Source organism: Cyprinus carpio, chromosome B21 (assembly GCF_018340385.1).
Source record: "Cyprinus carpio isolate SPL01 chromosome B21, ASM1834038v1, whole genome shotgun sequence".
In the NCBI taxonomy this organism is placed as follows: domain Eukaryota; kingdom Metazoa; phylum Chordata; class Actinopteri; order Cypriniformes; family Cyprinidae; genus Cyprinus; species Cyprinus carpio.
In genome coordinates, this window is record NC_056617.1 from 12,938,987 (window position 1) to 12,959,393 (window position 20,407).

The 20,407-nt window shown below is 37.5% G+C and overlaps 1 protein-coding gene across 1 annotated transcript in view; it reads right to left on the reverse strand.

The window, feature by feature from the left end:
- Positions 1-315: 315 nt before the first annotated feature.
- Positions 316-20,407, reverse strand: part of wwc1 (WW and C2 domain containing 1) — a 33,984-nt gene continuing 13,892 nt past the window's right edge. The window contains exons 7-22 of the mRNA XM_042747677.1: positions 18,745-18,891; positions 18,505-18,575; positions 17,512-17,754; positions 15,584-15,673; positions 13,662-14,188; positions 12,837-12,954; positions 12,585-12,752; positions 11,129-11,321; positions 10,875-11,015; positions 10,175-10,233; positions 8,759-8,906; positions 8,490-8,654; positions 8,287-8,379; positions 5,881-6,111; positions 5,660-5,778; positions 316-3,980 (exon numbers count right to left, since the gene is read on the reverse strand). Of these exons, the coding sequence (XP_042603611.1) occupies positions 3,914-3,980; positions 5,660-5,778; positions 5,881-6,111; positions 8,287-8,379; positions 8,490-8,654; positions 8,759-8,906; positions 10,175-10,233; positions 10,875-11,015; positions 11,129-11,321; positions 12,585-12,752; positions 12,837-12,954; positions 13,662-14,188; positions 15,584-15,673; positions 17,512-17,754; positions 18,505-18,575; positions 18,745-18,891 (2,580 nt within the window). The 3' untranslated portion in view covers positions 316-3,913. The remainder of the gene's footprint in view (positions 3,981-5,659; positions 5,779-5,880; positions 6,112-8,286; positions 8,380-8,489; positions 8,655-8,758; positions 8,907-10,174; positions 10,234-10,874; positions 11,016-11,128; positions 11,322-12,584; positions 12,753-12,836; positions 12,955-13,661; positions 14,189-15,583; positions 15,674-17,511; positions 17,755-18,504; positions 18,576-18,744; positions 18,892-20,407) is intronic.

Genomic DNA, 20,407 nt, shown 5'->3' on the forward strand with positions numbered 1-20,407 from the left:
ATTTATGTATTTTAACTTGAGTGTAATGGGCAAGAGATTGTGTGTGTTTGTCATACACCTATAAACAAGTTGGACACATTTTATATATGAGCCATTTGTAAAACAGTACAACCAGTATGCATTTTTATAGCATAAATGGAATCATTTGCTGAAAATGCCACATATTTGGCCTTATTTGATATTTTACTGTAACTGCACATTTTAGTTGGAATGAGAAGAAAATCTTGGCTTCTAACATTTCTGTACAGGTAAATCTATTATTAGGAATGTGACAGTACACATACAAACACACACACAAAAAAAATATTATACAGATAAGAAGAAAGGATTTTTTTATATTTGTTGTGAAACTACAAAACATACTATTGTGCTGGTGATATATTTACAATTCTGGTTGACAGTACAGTGTCGATGATAAAATTCACAGCTTTCAGAAGTCTCACAAGAAAAAGAAAGACAGCACACCCAAATCACAAAAGTGCAATAAATACAAGCTGTACTTCTCAAACCATTTCTGTGATCAGATCAGGTTCTTTTTTCCATCATTAATACAGGATTCTTAAAAAAAAAAAAAAAAAAAAAAAAATTAAATGCACTGGAGTTTTCTAAATAAAAGTCCTATTGTGAACAATAAACAAATGAATCATTCATATCTAACAGCATCGGATACTGACAGCATTTATTTTTCCATGTGATTTGTTTGAGCAAGTATTACATGATTTATGCATGATTGGACCAAGTGTCCAAATAAAAAAGCCATTTCATATTATGTCCTTATGAACCTTAAAATCTAGACAACTCTCTCCAATACATACTGTGAACGGCAGATACTGTACGACCAGTGAAAACATTAGACTGTCTATTGTTCGAGTACTCTCAGAATGAGATCAACTTTAGTGTTTCCAGGTAAACGGTACAAATTTAAAGGGGACCTATTGTTTCGCTCACATTCAAATATCTGTAATTTCGTAAAAGCTGTAAATCTGAAAAGTTCTATTAAAAATAATAATAAAACAGTACCTTAATTAAAAATGCCAATGTGAGAAAAATGTGCATCACGCAGCATCTTAAACTAAGCTGAGATGTACTCTATGTTTGGCAGTGTACTGTCTAAACTGGGTGTAATCTGCGGAAATAATACATTAAAGAAGAGAAACAAAAGTCAAAGAAATGTTTGTACTCTCATAAACTAAGTTAAACAACAGAGTACAATGGCTCTGAAGTGAAAGCTGTATGATGCTTCTATTTGAATTAGATATTTGGCTAAAAGCTTTGGGACAGCGTTTCGGTTGGGTCTTAGATATTGTTTATAATGCGACACCATCAAATTGAATGTTCAATCTCCATCCCCCAAAACCAATTTTAGGCAAAATCACAATGGAGGAGAAATTAGGGTTTCATAACGAGAGTGCTAGTACTAGTTCTATTCACTGTCTGTTTGCCACTAGGTGGAGCAAGAGACTAGGCCATATGCATATGTGCATTGCAGATGAAGGAGGGCTTCTGGACCATCCGTACCAGACTTCACACTAGTTTCAAATATTGTGGTATCATTTTGGAACACATAATCGCCTGCTTAGTCCATACGGGTAAATTTATGCAATATAATGAGAGTAGAAATATTACTAGTACAATTCCTATGACGTAGTTGATCTGAGGTTGAACCAAGGACAATACCTTCGATATTTCCTTGAGGAACAAAAACATAATGAAGCACAGGAGGATCTCATTAAGAACATAACTGTACATGGGAAGGCATACCAGCAGGGGAACTGAGAGAAGGCTAAACAAAGATGTCAAGAGCATTAACTACACCTTAGCCTAACAAGGTGTAGATCAACTGGAGATTTCACGTAACATTTACATGTGAGCAAAATTCATGAAACTGGGCAGATATTACCGATGTAAATCAGTATCAAATAAAGGGTCGCATTGACTGGGGCTTTTTTTTTTATATAAGTGCTACATTCAGACTGTGATGCAAATCTTTTGTTCAAAAGGGGTTTTAATGACATGGTAGTAACTTTCATAGTCATCTATTACCAAGATACTTACAAAAAAATGGATTTAACTGAACATTTTGCATGTAGATGAAGAGTTTAGTGAAAATCAATATTAGATTAGCATATATGGAGTGCTCATTTACATAATGCAAATCACCAGTGACTCCATCTGTATGAAGAGTCTCCAAATGTTACACAAACGGATCTCTGCAGTGGCGTGCGATACATTATTAAGTGTTTACAGGGAGAGCTGGGAATTATAAACTGCGTGCCTTCACAGCTTTCAGTGCCTTAGATGTGTTGACGTTTTCTTGCCGCAGCAATTATACGGTTCCAAATTTCAACTGTTCTTCTTAAATGGTTCAATCTCACAAAAACAATCCAGGTCATTTTTTTCTCCAAATTCAAAAGACGAACAATTAGAAATTACAAAAAAAGACACCTTTTTTATGGCCATTAAGAATTTTGGATTTTGATTGGATTGGATTATTTTCAGGTACTAATCTACTGAAAGGCATTTTTCTCATTATTGTATAAAACAACAAAGAACAAATTGCTATACATTATGATAGTACTCAATTTTACATCATTAAATAATTCTCATTACAGTAATGCATATGACACTGCCTAACAGCAATGAGTTTTTCCTTCACATTACAGTATTATGAATTTAGACAATGTGCTTGATTTTCATCAAAATAATCTTACATTTCAATTTATTTTATTGATCTTTATGCAAATCTTATGCAAAATATAATTTCCTATTTTTCTTTTGTTTATGGAGAGAAATATGATAAGATTTTTTGAGATTCAACACACCAAAGACTCTTCTAGTACTGGTAGGTAGCAATTCTAATAAGTTTTGTTAAGATACTGGCCTTGATGTGAATGAAATGATGCTACCGTTTGTGTTCAGTAGCTTATTAATCACATATAAAGCCAAGTTTGTAGTCTAGAGCAAACCTGTAGACGGCTGTGGGGGGTAGATTAGAAGAGATCCAAACCAGTAGAAATAAAACACTATTAGAACATGCCACTGTAGGAACTAGAATGGAAAGTTAATTTAACCTAAAAAAAAAAAAAACGCTTAAAGTTTTCCAATGGTCCAACAAGAGCTAGTATATGGGATAGTACGATCTTAGCGTTCACAATGTGCTTTTTTGCTTAATTCTCTATATTGATGCCTTTTTTCTATTAAAGTGCATGAACTATCTGATATTCTACCTGAGAGTTTGTGGAACTAAGTGCAGTTTCTACATCATTTTACGAACATTTGCACTAACATGTGTCTTGTTTGCTTGTGCAAGTAACAAAACGAACATGGAGAACTGTTAGCAATCAATTTAGTCTACTAACCGGTCTAATTATCTCATGCTTTAGATTCATGCTTGCTAACATCTGTAACCGTTTACACATTTGCAAAAAACAACCAAAAAAAAAAACAACAACTGTTGAACATTAATGTGGACAGATGTGCTTGTTTTAGAGGGACGTGACTGGAATAGCATTCATTTTGTCCTGAACCCTTGTGCTATGAACAGAAGTAGTACCCTAAGTATCTGTATTCACATCTTCAAGAGTTACAGTAAGCAGTTCTGCCCAATTAGCAGAGCAGCATGTTTCACACTCGTTTCAAAGACGAACTGGAGTTTTTGAATGACCAGTAAAATACCTAGTACAGATACGGACATACTCTTATTAGTAACAGAACATGGTGAAATTAAAAAATAAATCTATCTAAAAAAACAAAAAACACGGATCTATACATTTTCAGTTTTGAGAGTTAAAACCCAGTGTTTTAAAATTACATTTTTCCTGCCCAACATACATTCTCCTGTCACTTCATTCTTCATAATACTGCCAGATGTCAGTTTTGTCTCCACGGAAACAGCAGTTAAGATGGATATCTTCTACACGTCATCAGCTGGTAGGTCAGGAATGTTTATCTTTGCCCTGGTGAAGAAGGCCATCTTCTCTCTATGAGAGATTACAGCAGACAATAAGTACAGCTTGAAAATGAATTATGTCAGAAAAATAAAAATAAAATAAACAATGGAAGGGTTATTACTTAATATTAGCTCTGTTTCAAACCGTAGTGAGCTGCCTACCCAGAAAGATTTTTAAAGATGCACTCCAGATGTGATGGCTATTAATTTTTTTAATTGAATGTGCATGTTCATTTCCAGTTATTTTCTAGCCGTACAAAGCTTGTTATGCTGCTTTAAACAGCAAACTAGTATTGTTTACTATATTATTTTAATGTATTATCATATTTACAAAAACACTGATCTGTAGCGCAAATAGTTTTACCGTTGACTGCACTTTGTTTTCCTTCAGGCCATTTCCCTATAGCAGTCTCGCACATTCACAGAAAACTTTTACATTGAAATGTAAGCGGACATATAAAGCACTCCTATTAAGTAAATCATAATTTTTAAAAATTATCAATGGTCTTTAAAAATGTATTATTTTAGCCCAATATTTGTGCATGTTGTGTTTTTATGCTAATAGCCCTTTTCACATTTCTGGAGTTTCTTGGAAGCCAAGGTTATCATAACTGGGGAAGTCTATAGTAATAAATGGAAATTTTTTTTTTCAAAAAATTAGCATTTCCATTCGCAAAAAAAAGAAAAGAAAGAAAGAATGAAAAAAAAAGGCACAATATTGTATCTGTGATTTTCCAAAAGGAGGAAAAAAATATCAAGAGACTGATTCTGGTGATCAAAAGCGAAAGATGTCAAATTTGCAATCTCCCTTAGCAATTTTATTGGAAACACTCGTGCAGCAGCATTAACTAGTGTTCTGTAATTTAATGCCAAGGTAATACAACAGTACTATAGTATAATAAATGTACATTCATTTTTTATTTAATTTTTTAAATAATTTTTTTAATAATAATTTAGCAAATTCAAACCCTATGTGGAATACTCCAGTCCAAATCAGTCATTTATGAGCTTCCATTTGAGTTTAAGTTACTGACTTAGGGGCCGTTCACATATCGTGTCTTTTGAGCGCTCAAGTTCGTTATTTCAAATGTAGATGCGTGGCAGGCGCGCTCATTTGTGGAGCGACGCGGTCACTAAGCACACGCGGTGTGACACGCTCATTTTTCCAGGCGCATCCGCACCACACCGCACCGAGATAAAAACATTTCAACTTTTCAGAATGCCGCAAGCGCACCGCGGGTCATGTGACAACAACCAACCAATCAGCTTCATCCTTTCCTGTGACAACGTTGAAAGCTCAGCCAAGATGAAGGAACAGCTGATTATAGCTGTATATGGATAACCATTTTTAAATACATTTAGTAGCAGAGCTACTGCAAGCGATTTTTAGTGCTGCAAATCCATTTATCATTTGCTGAAATTTCTGCGTCTTCATGGTAAGCGCAGGTCATGGTTGCTTAGCAACAGCAGACACCTCAGGAGCGCAAGTGCCCGAAGGCTTTTGGAAAAAAGCAGAAAGCGTCGTGCCTAGAGTTTTCCACGCGTTTTTACTCGCGATACGTGAACGGCCCCTTAGAAGGTAGCTGCATATGTAGCCATTAGACATCATTGCAGCTCAGATTTGGTAACCGAGCTATTTCTTCCTCCTATAACCTATGCTTAAGATCAGTTCAAAAACAGTGGTTTGGATGGGTAGCAACAGATGCCCACCTAAAGGACTGGACCCCAGGAACCTCCTTGAGGCTCTGTCCACGAATCTTGTGCACATCCTTGGCTGCTGCTCGCATCATCTTCTCTACCCTCTGTTCCTGTAGCTGCTCTTCATGGGTCTAAAGAGAGAGTGGCAACACAAAATCAGATGCTGGAATGTTTAAGAGGGCTCGATGACAGGCTATTTGTGGATTTAGTTCTGGAAATCTAATGGGACTCACCTGTCTCTCTGTATGTTTGAGCAACAGACGAAAGCGCTCATCCTCCTGTACCCATGTGGGAAGGACATGCTGGCCCTGTTGCCGGGCACTCTCTAACTGCTCCTTTAGCTCCCGCAGCACATGCAGTTCCTCGTTCAGCCGGCTGTGCCGTGTACGAGTGACCTGCAAGTCCAGCTCCAGATCCAGAGAGGTGCGCAGCAGCCCGTCCAGACCTTTGACCTGCATATGCGGCTGTGTGGGGGAGAAAAGCGATCGGTGATTTTTTGGGTCATGTATGTGTCTTGTGCTATTTATTGCTGAACTGTATATGGGGAGTCAAACGTCTGTGACTGGTGATGACTATTCTTCTTTAAAACTTATAACTTTCTGTTCATTTCCAGGTTAGGTTAGATTTTGAACTTGGACATTCCCAGAGATTCACTGATGCGTGATAGGCATTGTAATATTGGCACATAGAAATTAAAACTATTCAGTATCATTCATCACAAATCTTAAATTGCTTTGCAACAATAGCCATTTGATTAACATCATTTACCATTTAAAGGAGACTTTAAAGCATGTACTATAAGTCACTGAAGCTCTCTGTACTGTTCTCATTAAGCAAATCAATGCAAACTTTCAGTCTTTAAAACTTAGTGTCTTTAATAGACTCAAACTAATGTGTCTCCTTAGGCACAGTGAGAGCAAACCTGACCTTTCTAGACTATTTAAGGGCCTGTAAAGGTGCTCGGCAAACTCATTTCATCACAGTGAGAATGTGCTTCATTAACACTGACCTCAGGTCAGTACAGAAATGTAGGTATTAAATATTAAACTTCTGCTAAAAAGCTCTTTAAGCTCTTTTCTAAAGAAAACGTTTGGCTTTAGGGTTGGTGAAATGCATTCAGTTTCCTAAGAAAAATTCAGTGGATCCTTATGTGGAATTTGATTCTAACCCTGACTTGGGGTTGAGATTAACTACACAGTTTTTATGCTTGGTGTCCCAGACACTCCCATGTTTTTCATATTAGAGCCCTCAAATATTTTTTTCAGGAGGCGGATGGCTGAAGTGTGTTTATCGAGTTGCAATTTTCTTTAGAATGAGTTTTCATAAGATTAGCAGAGGCCAAGAAGGATCAAACTGAATGTAAAGCATTTTTTGAGCTATTAAAGATCAGAGGTCTATCAGACACCAAACTGAACAAACAAGGCAATTTAGGCATGTGCCGATTATTGATTTCAAGGTATACTGCGATTTGAAAATGTCACTGTTTCAAAACCACTAATATTTTCCATTATACCATTCCTGTGGTATGTGCTGTTCTCCATGTCTTCTCAGAGACTGAAAGAGTAGGAATCCCTCAGGCTGAGTGCAGTGTAGAGAGTAACACTGACCCCTCCTCTTCCTGTTGGTGCGAGCGAGCGGTCAGTTACGTGTGTGTAGGATGGCCGAACTTAAGGAGCTGCCCCCGGAACTTAAGGCCCGGGTACACTTCACATTCAGCGTTCCTTTCCGTCTTATGCACAGCTGTGTCCGCACAGATTTCGAAAGTATACTCAACCACAGATTAGCGCGGACGGATGAACTCGACAAATGTGCAGTACCATGGGGTGCGCGGCTGTCCACGAGCCCTCTTGATGATGAAAATAACATAATGCAGACAGTGCACAGATGGCTGACGTATACTTTGGCCTTTACACAATCGGCAACCAGACGTTTTTTGCCTTATTGCAACTCTCTGTTCTGGACTTGCACAAACTGCTTTGCAATGCAATCATTTTTCCAAAATGTCATTTATGTGAAAATATGAAGTCTGTTAACGCCTGTTAAAACAGGCCAGAGACGCTGAAGACAGACCCACAGAGAAAAATACTGAAGCAGGCAGATCACTCACTATTCATGATGCACAAACTATTGGAAGACAATCCTCAATATTGATTTGGGGGTTTATATGAATGTGTTTCTGAGGGGAGCTGACTGAAATTTTCTTTTTATCTCGTCTCTGAATAGTTCATATTACAGCAGTTTCAGCACAGCAGCTTTGTTTACAGCGGTAACCAAGGAAACGCTATATCTGGTCTGTATCTGGTGTTCCAGAAGTGCCTCCTGCTGTCAGAGAGTGAATATGCATCTCATTCAGAGCTTCTGCTGTTTGTTTCATTCAGGCATGTAGTATAATTTCACAAAGCTTCAAATTGGGTTATTATTAAATCAAATTATGTGTATGATTATTATTATATAACTAAATTATATAAATGATATGTATATGAATTATATAACTAAAATTAAATAACTGTATACCGTGATACTTTTGCTTAAGGTTATCATAACATCAAAATCTCATAAAAGGCAATTCATGGTAAATTTTAAATAGTACAATTTGTTTCCCAAATGAGTAGATGTCAATGTCAATATTTTCATGTTACCTTCTTCATTCGAACACTGCGTCTCTCTGAGGCATTCCGGACGAAGGGAGATTTCTTAGACAGGGTGGAGCTGTCACTGTCGCTGCGGTTGATCTGGTGACGTGATGATTGTGGATATTGTAAATAAAAAAAACTGAGCTCTAATACCACTATCAGTATGTACATATATTTGTGTGTGTGTGTGTATGTATGTGTGTTCTTACCCTGCAGATGTACTGGCTCTGAGGTCCAGGGGAAAATGTCTTGGACCGGATAATGGTGTTTCCTCGCATAAAAGGGTTTTGCGGATGGACATCATGTCGCCGCTCCTTGGGCCGAACGACCGAAGCAGAATGCGGGAGACCGTCCACACTTGTCTGTTTATTCACCTAAAAAGGCAAAGAGAGGATGTCAACAAGTTTCACTGAAAAGGTACACAAAACGTGCATAAAAGCAATGAGAAAGTTCTATGTAAATGAATCATCAATGTCACCTTTTCTGTTATGACTGCTGTTGGTCCAGGTTGAACTGGCACTTCCTCCTGTTCCCACTGACAGTCATCAGGGTAGAACTCCTCGTTCTCCTCGCCATCACTACCTTCTTCATCCACAAACACGTCACCCTCGAAAGCCTCTGCGGGGCTATTATATAACATACCATTTGACACCAGGGTTATTATGGCTCAAAATTTTTAATTTTCCCATGCATGATTTTTTTTTTTTTTTCAGTTTTGTTTCAGTCAGTTTTAACGGTACATAAAAAGTTTTTATTTTGATTTCATTTTTATCATATGCAAGTAACTACTTTTAGTTTTGCTTTCATTTAGTTTCAGTGTTTCTTTTTATTTCCATCCATTTCAGTAGCCACAAATTGTTTATTATTGTTTATTATGGATTTTATCCATATAGCTATATGGATAATACCCTTAGACCAAATTCCAAGTTTACAAGTTCAAGTTTATTTTGTCCAAGTAATTACAGTAATTAATTGTAATTGTTAATTAATTTAGTTTTTACTTTAAAAAAAACTTTTAAGGAGCAAAGATAATGTAGGAAAGTGTAAGTACCGCTTCCAAACTAAGCACCTTTTTTTGGTCAATGCAACGGACTCAAAGTTAAAAAAACTTCAATCCACATCTATTTTTTTTTATATATAAACTGAATTAATAAATACAGAAAAATTAAGTAATATGTTTTTGTTTGACATTATTCAGACCATCGGTACTGAAAGTCACAATGCCCCAAATGAATCCACTGTGACATGGTTGAGTCAAACCGTAGTGTTCCTAAAAGAGCAACACTTTTACTTATCTAGTCTATAGCCTTTCAGAAGCAAGTGTGAGTAAGGGTGGAAATGCTCTTAAAAAAATGCAGCCATGCCACATTCCAGTTTTTGTTTTTAAGTTCTATGACAGGTGGTTGTTTTTGAATCATCGTCTGAAACAATCAGGTCTTATAGTGCAGTTTTGGTTATAATCATGAGACTGCCCTATAGCCAATCAACATGTGGCATGGTAAGCTAATTTACCGAGAAGCAACCTCAAAAGAGTCCAGAAAATGGCATGAGAGAAGAATGCCGCTCAGTATTAGTCGTTCATCCTGTTTACGTTACTAATGTAATTTTGGCAGAGCAGATCAAACATCAGGAAAAGTGAGTCATTGTGTGCCATCATGCTGTGATGAAGTCCCATGAGACAGTAGAAAGGAGGTCAATCAATAGGAAAAAAAGGGGATTGGAAAAGAAAGAGATGGAATATGATATCCAAAGAGCTTGTTAATTGTTGGTGTGGATGCTGGGTGGGATAACTGGATGTGATATGAAACCCAGAGTCACACTGACATGCTGTTAAGTTGACAGCTGTGCTAAATAGGATTAAAGCTTATTATACAAGTTGTGGCAGGTAACATACCAGTCCTCCAGAGGAGCGTTCTCAAGGCGTGCAACAATGCCCTCTGAGGTGCTGGGAGCCTACAAATAAATAAAGAGATGAAGATCATGTATTTAAAACTAAACAAGAAATACTACATTATTGCTTTTCTGAAATTTGACAGACATTTACTAGAACTGCAAGTTCTTTTGGAAAAACTGCATCTGATAAGCGATTAAACGTAAATGAGGCACTTTTTTTTTTTTTGAGTACTTTGTAACAGGGTACAAATTCATGTCCCATTTTTTGTTTTAAAAGCATTAGAATGCAATGTATTAAAATATATATTAAAATGGTGATAACAGTCAGTCCCAACTCGGAGGTCTTGACCTTTTCCATTGCATCCAACAATTCAAATAAAACAAAATATTAATTTTGAGAAAGTAACACACATATTGTGAGAGGACAAACCTTATTCGTGGAAAGTGACAGTAAAATGCAAATACATTTCCTTAATCCATCTTAACAGAACAGGCTGTTTGTAAATTCGAAACAGCAGATAAAAAGCAAAGCAACTAATTCTATGTAATTTGATCATCAACAGTATTAGACAGTATCCTTGTTCCTCAATAAACTTAGCAGTATGGCAAGACTGATTCCAAGAAATATTAGGAAGGCATTTGGCTGTGATGAGGTAAAATGAGTTGAGGATTGTTTGTGTGTGTGTGTGTGTTCATTTTACCAGCTCCTGCTGAACAGAGATCTCTCTTTCCTTGTGCTTTCCATCCATTTCTGGCATGTATGTGCAGTTGAGGAGGTTATACCACTTGGTGCACCACTCCTCTGAATACTCTTCATCAGCCAAACTGATCTGAGCACCAGCCTTTCAAGAGAAAAAAGACGAGAACTGAATAACCCAGACCTATATTCACATACCATTATATGACTGTATTTAGGCATCATCATTCTGTTTATTTTCTCAAATCAGACACTCACTAGACAATGCTCTCGACCAGCCTTACTGGTGCTACAGACATCAATGCGTAGAGTCTTCTGTCTGAGAGCAGTGGAGGACATCTGCAGGCTAAACGCTTCCTTAAACTCTAAGGGTTCCTGCGGCAGAGCCCCGTGGGTGCGGAACAGGCAGCGAACGGGCTCTGAGCACGGCAGTACCACCACACGGACATATCTGCAATAGAGCAAATCCAACAGAAACTCCAATCAGAGTTGGCTTTTGTATGAGAGATGGGCACACGGCAAGTCTTAGATCAGGCCAGTCATAGACCAGCGGTTCTCAACTAGGAGAGTTTTAATTCCAAAAAATGGGTGTAGGGAAAAAACAACCTTGGGTTTAGGAATCAAATGATTCAATAAAATGTTGAGATTCAAATCCAAAATAATTCTCAAGGCATCTCCATTTTTCAGCAAACGTACAGAGGCATTATAAATGGCTAAATTGTAAATATTACACATAAAAGCCATAATAAAATGTCTGTCTGATGTACACAGGAATCATTAAAGGGACAGTTGACCCAAAAACGAAAATTCTTTCATCTTTCACCCTCATGTCGTTCCAAACCCGTAAGAACTTAGTTTATCTTAGGAACACAAATTAAGATGTTTTAGATGAATTCCAAGAGCTTTCTGACCCTCCCACAGACAGCTAGAATTCTAACACAATCAAGGCTCAGAAACGTAGTAAGGACATCGTCAAAATAATCCATGTGACATCAGTGGTTCAACCATAATTTCACGAAGCTACGAGAATACTTTTTGTGTGCAAAGAAAACAAAAATAATAACTTTATTAAACAATTTGTCTCCTCTGCGTCACCCTATAGCTCCATTTTGGAGAGCATCACATACGTAAACAACATATGCTGTTCTGTGTCAGCAGCACCGTATGCAGATACAATGTTTACGCTTTGATCTGAACGTAAACAACGTATCTGCATACATACATTGCATACATTGTTTACGTATGTGATACTCTAAAAAATGGCGCCAGGGTGATGCAGAGGAGATGAATTGTTGAATAAAGTCTATTTTTGTTTTCTTTGCACACAAAAAGTATTCCCGTAGCTTTCGTAAAATTACGGTTGAACCACTGATGTCACATGGATTGTTTTGACGATGTCCTTACGATGTTTCTGAGCCTTGATTGTGTTAGGATGCTTGCTGTCTATGGGAGGGTCAGAGAGCTCTCGTAATTCATCAAAAAAAATCTTAAATTGTGTTCCGAAGATGAACAAAGAATTACAAAGCATCTGTGAATCAATTTCTCCATTTTATATTACATTTTATATTCGACAACAATTGAATGGGTTAATTCCATTTGTAAAAGCCAGCCCATTTCCCTAGCAGAGATGCTTCATCAAAATTACATCCTGCTGATTAAAATTAATGTCTCCATCAACTTTAAATGAAGCTGCCTGAGAGAGCGCAATCCTCACATGTTCTGGTTGGCTGGCAGGGAGAGTGCACTATAGTTGGAGAGCTGCATTACGAACACTGAGAACCTCTTGTCTTTCGCTTCATACTTCAGGCCGAGTTTGATCTGAGCACTGCTTGCTGAGCTCCCGTCATCATAACCCAGCTGTTGCTCAACAGGAAGCCCCGACCTGTGGGAATGAACAGCACCATTTTACTATCCGAATCAGGGTCTGTGATAAAACCTAACTGATAACAAAACTCTAGAAGACTACCTTTTCTCTGAGGGCTCGTATACCCCGCTATCACCTGCTACTGATTCGTCAGACACTGCTGACGTTACTCCTGCCTTCTTCGATCCCGGCCCAGACATCCTTGTTTGCATAACAGCATCTGCAGGCACAGAAAAGAGTTGAGTAGAAATGTGACACTACGTCACTCTGGATGGGTGTTAGGTTCCTGATCTTGACTGAGTTCACCTGCTGGGCTAGTTGGAAGTGAGCTGTAAATCTACCCTATCGTACTAGACATTCAGAGGGTTTCTCTAGTTTCAGATGGAATGCTGGATTGCGAATGACAAATAAAGTTACCACGGAATAGGCAAGAAAAAAATCCTATAGATTTTCTAGAAATGTACTCTTTTTATTCATTTTGGTTTCATGTGAATGTTTTTTTTTCCTTTCATTTTTTTTTTCTTCTTTTATACCATTTTCAAAAAAGTAAAAAATGTATTGAAAAATTTATTTTTACAATTAATCTACTTTTCTTAGTCAAATAATCCTCTAGTTAGTTTACCAATAAATAACAGGACTAACTTCTGTTATTAATCTTTTAGTGCTTCATTCAAAAACATAACGCAATAATCATGTTAATCTATTGTTTTTTTCCCCAGTTTATTCAGCTTCGCTAATGATTATTTTTACAATTTATCTGTAGATTATTTTCTGATCAGCCGAATAATCCTTTAGTTAACTTACCTATAAACAATAACCTTTACCATGGCAAGAATTAAAAGGCATCTATCAGTAATACAAATGTCCATGTAAATGCCTAATGAGCTAAGCTATAAAGCAGTTTTGATCATGGAAAGAGCCATGTACCTTTCAAAGACTCTACTGCACCCTGTTGGTGGTCCTCTTCTAACCGTAGTTCCATCAGCCTTGTCTGCAGATCTAAATCCAACTGTGAGGCAGGACCAGAGAAGGCCTCTCCCGACAGGAAGGAAGCATCGGTAACAAGGGGTGAGCAAGGAGGAGAGAGGGAAGACAGCGAGGAACGCGGGGACAGGGAGCTCATGGAGCGAGGTGTCTCTGACAGCCGCAGTACTTGGGTTCTCTGGCCCACCCCCGGCCCACTGCCGACTTGCCTGGAGGAGGACGAGACCTCATTCTCATGGATGGTGGTGATGGAGCTGGAGGGCCTGTAGCCAGAGGTGCTTCCCTCCTGCAAAATAGAGTCCAGTTTGTTCTGGAAGTCAGGGTCGCCCAGTTCGGGCTGCTCCAGGTAGATGTCTGTGAAACTGAGAGAGGAAGTGGAGCCCAAGCTGGAGGTGGCCAGGGATCCTCGGCTGGAAGTCAATGATCCACGGCTGCTGCCTGAGGAACATGACAGCGTGCTGGCTGACAGACTGGAAATTGACGTCGATGGAAAGAGACAGCGGGAGGGACAGAAGTAGAACAGGGAAGTTATTCAGAAAGCAGCTCTGGTTCATGCTTCTTTCTCCCCCCATATCGTCTCGTTCTACCCTATTTCAAGTCTTAACATCAAATGCATTCTGCTTTAAAGCAAACATGCTAATTAAGGCATGGCAGGCTCATTAGACACACAAGGGACTGTTCCTCCATGCAACATGCCTTTGATGTGCCTTAACTAGATGCTGAAGATGAATTAGGCATTAGTCAAAATAAAAAGTAAATGCAAAGCTATTGTTACTAAGTTACCAAGTGCATTCGGTTGCATCGTCTTATAACTTCAGAACTCTGATTCTTTGGATAAGTTTGAGCATTCTTATTGCAAAGGCATTACATCATATATAGTGACGAAAAGTTCTTATGACATACAGCTTCCCCTTCATGCTGATATTCAAAACGGTAAAATAAATTACTTACATTTACAAGTTACATTTTTTTGTCTTTGAAGCCTGAAAATTTTGGTTGCATTAACATTTAATGGATGGACAATTTTTTTTTGTTTTGTCTTACTTTTTGAGAAATGAGAATATTACAAATATCTTTTGTGGTTTCATGTGAATGTTTTTTTTTTTTTTTCTTTCTTTTGTTTTTTTTCTTCCTTTATACCATTTTCCAAAAAAAAGTAAAACATTTACTGACAAATTTATTTTTACAATTAATCTACTTTTCTTAGTCAAATAATCCTCTAGTTAGTTTACCAGTAAATAACAGCACTAACTTCTGTTATTAATCTTTTAGTAAACAGGGAACAGAACAGGGAAGTTATTCAGAAAGCATCTCTGGTTCATGCTTCTTTTACGCCCATATCGTCTCATTCTACCCTATTTCAAGTCTTAACATCAAATGCATTCTGCTTTAAAGCAAACATGCTAATTAAGGCATGGCAGGCTCATTAGACAGACAAGGGACTGTTCCTATCTTTTGTAATAATAAAAATATCTTTTTGTTCCAAAGATTAACAAAAGTGGGTTTAAAATGGCATGAGAGTGAGTAAATTATATTATCATATAATATTATAAATATTATGGCATTATAAAACTATAATGTCCAATTTAACTTAGCATTTAAAATGACTTATTTTACTTTTTTAAAATGTTGCATTTTTATTTAGACAAAACAGTACGGATTTTATATAAAATTTTAATTACAGCTGTTTATTGTTTATTGACAATAGTGGCATTGATATGAATGTATTTACCAGTTTATCACATAGAATAATTAACATTGGCACATCCAAATTATCCAACAGACAGAAAAATGTAAGATGTAGTCAATATTATGAGTGTCATTTGTATTGTATATTTTATTTAAATGTCAGGGTTGGAGAATACCTTTTCAGCTGGGTATGAAGGGAAGACGCCAACCTCACCGTCTCTTCCAGCTCCTTCACTAGTTTGTTTCTTCTGTAGTGCAGCTTTAACCTGAACAAAGCAACAAATAGATCTTTGTGACAACTGCTCATTATTGGGATTATGAACTGGAACAGACCAAGTGTGTTTTTAACAAGAGAAGTGGGCACTTTCAAGCAGTTAACAGTTTTCACATGGACAATGATTTGAAAACTATGATATGACAAGATTGAAGAGACTATGTGATAGGCTCTTTGACCATCGACATTTCTTTTTTTAATATTAAATAATATGTATTAAGTAACTGAATATTATTATACAATGCTTCTACAGTCTTCCTGTGGGTCTAATAAAATGAAGTTAGTTTATTATTAAACGGCAGCGCTAAAGAAGGCGCCCATTGTGTTCAACCTAGATCCAGAGTTTGTGCCGCTCAGGTTACAGGAAGAGTGCTGAACGCCAAGCTAAACGAGGATACAGTATCTAGAGTAAAGAACAAGGACCCTGTTCAAATAACTAAGAGAGAAAAAGTGAGAAAAAGAACAACAGAAAGAGAGAGAATGAAAGATAGTGAGTTTGGCAAAAAAAATAAAAAATTTAAATCGTAATTGGTTCTCTCACCTAGGTGACCTGATCTCAAAACACAGGTGCCTCTTCTAATGGTGCGAATGAAGCAGTAAGTGTGAGTGATTTACATGTAAAGTCAATGCAAAGACGCGAATAGACATCCTGCGGCACGATTCGCCCGAATGAGGCAGCGCAAATGATGCGGCGCAAACTGAGCATTTCAAGCATTTTGACCCGCATAACGAGAAAATTCGCACTGCATTAACCAATCAGGAGCTTGCTCTAGTAGTGACGTGATTATGACGTAGCGAGCAGAGGCAGAAATCTGAAACAACGATGGAGGACAAAATCATTGTCGCTGTATGTGGATACCTGGAGCTGAATTTCACGCGCGAATGAAGCAAATAAACTCAAAATGTTCAAGCGTCCAACTATGCGCAAATAGCACGATTTATTGGCGCAAGTCACGTCTGGTGTGAACGCACAGAGAGTACAAGACTAGCTACAAACCACAAGCAGTAAACTAGTAGACGATTATGAATCATTTGCATAAATGACGTTCAACTTCTGCCATTTTAGCTGTAGATTTACAAAACCAAATTGTGCAGTTATAATGGAAGGGGCCTGCAGTAAAGTAAATGAGGGACACAGTGACTGCGGTGCTGCTCGTTTTGCATAATGCAAAATATCTTTGCGAGTGTGGTCTCTGCACACCAGGCATTTAGTGAACATTTTTTAAGCTCTGAAAGAGGCTTTCAAATTTGGGTTTGATTAATTATTATTTAGTAGATTTTCCTGAGAGCACAGCTGTAGCATCCCAGATTAGAGCCCTGTTGTGTTTCCACAATAATTACAGCTTTATTGTCCACATTAGAACGGATATCTAAGCTTCAGGTAAATTGCTCTAACATGCTGTCAAGGAAAGGGAAAAAACTTTAGGTCAGACCTTTATTTCTGTTGCATATTGAGTGGATGGTGTAGCCTAGTGGTTAAAGATCAAAAGATCAAAACCAAAAGGCTTTAGTATCAAATTCTGCCATGGGCGATCCTTGTTCCTACAATTTCTGGCTAATAAATTTACTAGAAACTCCCATGACTTTTACAGTCATTTGCAATGGCTGGATAAATGCTTTTATTTGTTTGGTTGTTTGGTATATTTATAGCTAAAGAAATACTTAGAAAAAAAAGAAAATCAATTTCTTCGAAGATTGTAGAAACCTTATAATGACCTGCAAGAACATCCCATTCTGATACTATGGTTACATCGCATGACTGAAAAAATAAAATAAAATACTACCAGAACCAAATACTTTGAACTCTGCTGGCCCGGTTATCCATCTTACCTCTCGGTCAGTGCTTTGCTCTGGTTGTCCCGTGCAGCTTGCAGGTCCTTCTCGAGTCGCTTCTTTTCAGACTCGATCTTCTCTGCCTCGCTGGGTGCGCGCTTGCGTGGCGTTACATACTGCAGTTCCTTTAGCAGCTCTTCCTTCTCGTTGATGAGGATCAGGCGATCTCTCTCCGGGTCCAGAAGGCCTGGCCATGCCTCGCTATCCAGCTTGGCAATTTGGACCTCAATATTTGCAATCCTGATGGCAGCAAAATGAATAAGGCAATGTAAAGAAAGTTAAGCATTAAGCTATTGTCATAGACAAACATAGCAATTGGTTGATTTCAAAATCCTATTAAGCTTTATTTGTATGCATGTATGTGTATATATACATACAGTATGTGTGTGTGTGTGTGTGTGTGTGTGTGTACACAGGTCAAAGGTTTGGAATATTTAAGGTGTTCTTGAATGAAGTCTCTTATGCTCACTGAGGCTGTATTTTTTAATATACAGTAAAACAGTACTGCATTTAATATAAATTAAAATGTTCTGAATGCTGCTCAATTATAGGTTGTCATTGTTATCAATGCTAATACCAGTTTTTGTTGCTTTTTTATAATTCTATGATGAAAAACATTTATTTTTTTATTATAAATTGTTCGTACAAGTAACTTTTCACTATTTTACTGTTTATACTGTATTTTTGATCAAACTAATGCAGCCTTGGTGAGCATAAAAGACTTCTTCCTTAGAATTTGAAATGTTGCTCTTGCTTATTTGATAAGTGACTCAAATATTGTGCAAAAGCTTAAATATTTTATTCATACATTTTTTTTTTTTTTGAATGTCCTTATTATTTCTTTGTTTTACATTTTTTAAAACTTTCAGTTTATTTCCAGGTTTAGATTATATGGCATCACGGCATACTGACATCACTGATTAAAAAACTTGACTGACCACTAGTTAAAAACTAATAATTTAGGAGGAAATTCAGAAGAAAAACACATACCTTCTTTTTGCCTCCTCATATTTCAGACTCAGTCGTACCTTCTCAGCCAATTTATTTGAGTTTGATACAAACTATATCAAAAAGAATAACAATTAAAAAAAAAAAAGAATAAAAATCTCTGAAATTATAAAATACATTTCACCCAACAAATGACTTGCACATTGTGAAACCACTAAAAGACACCACAGTCCTTCATCATTTACAACCATGTAAAACCCAGCACCGAAGGCTGTCACTCACCTCAGCAGGTACATCTGTTTGAGACTCGGCGTCTGAGTAGAGGCGGGGCAGAGAGAGGTTTGAGTTGGCCAAGGACGGATTGCTAGCCCACAGGTCAGACTGAGAGCCATAATCTAACTGGAAACCATCCTTCAGCACAGCCAGTTTCTAAAAGAAATACCATAATCCGATGTCAGATATTGCCCTTTTTGCAACAGTTCACTTTCATGTGAGGTCAGAAAACCTTTGACCTCTATTTTCTGTTCTCTCACAGATATTGTTTGCAGATAGCACATTCAAAACATGTCTGAGATGACAACAGCCAACATGGGCTAAAGCATAATTCAGTCGTCTGACACTTTCTGTGTTAGAACTGAAGTTACGTTACCTGTGTGATTATTAAGTGATGAGCAACGAGAGGCAGTGAGACTACAGGGACGAGAGTTTATTTGCAAGAAAGCAACACAAAGCTATGAGTGCGCATGTAACAAGCAAGCACACGCATGATTGAAGAAGTCTGCCAGCTGCAGCGGGGGGCATGCATTATTTAGCACCGCCTGCCTCTCCATATGCTCATGGAACAGTGTGAGGAAAAAGTTGGAAATAAATAAATAAAAGATGACAAAGAAAAGGAAAACCAAGAAGGCAAAATACCCAAAGAAAAATGAGGTCAGCTTAGGCTCACAGAGAACTGAAAAGCTGCTCTCTGAAAGCTTAAACACTAAAGTGACATTTGGGAAGACTCCATCTGCCAAACATACAATACCATTCAGAATTTTGGGGTCAGAAAGTAGGTTTTTTTAATTTTATTTATAAGGAATTAATACTTTTATTGCCACAAAAAAAAATTTATAATTTATATATTTTTATATATATATATATATATATATATATATATATATATATATATATATATATATATATATATATATATATATATATATATATATATACACTTTTTTTGTGGCAATAAACTACTACTTTATATTAATATATATATATATATGAGAGACTGATAACGGCAGTCAGAAGAGAAAACAAATATTCAAATTTACTGTCCCTCCCAAAGACGCTGCATTAGAGGTTTTTTTTTTTTTTTTTCAAAGAATTGCAGCCTAGGTGAGCATATGAGACTTCTTTCAAAAACATTAAAAATCTGTCCCCAAACTTTTGGATGTGTTCGCAATTATATATAGTGTTCGACCGATATTGGTTTTTGACAGCCGGTGCCAATGCCGATATCTTGGAAAGCAGGGGGGACGATAGCCGATATAAAGCCTATATATATTTTATTACCAGTTTCAAGGTATACCGTGATTTGAAAATTTCACGGTTTCAAAACCACTAATATTTTCCATTATACCATTCCTGCGGTATGCGCTGTTTTCCATGTCTCCTCAAAGACTGAAAGAGTAGGAATCCCTCAGGCTGAGTGCAGTGTAGAGAGTAACACTGACCCCTCCTCCTCCTGTTGGTGCGAGCGAGCGGTCAGTGACTTGTGTAGGAGGGCCCGGGTACACTTCACATTCAGCGTTCCTTTCCATCTCGCGCACAGCCGCATCCCACAGCTTTCAACCGCAGATGAGCGCGGACGGATGAGCGAAGACGGATGAGCTCGACACACGCGCAGTACCACGGGGTGCGCGGCTGACCGCAAGCCCTCTTGATGACGAAAATAACATAA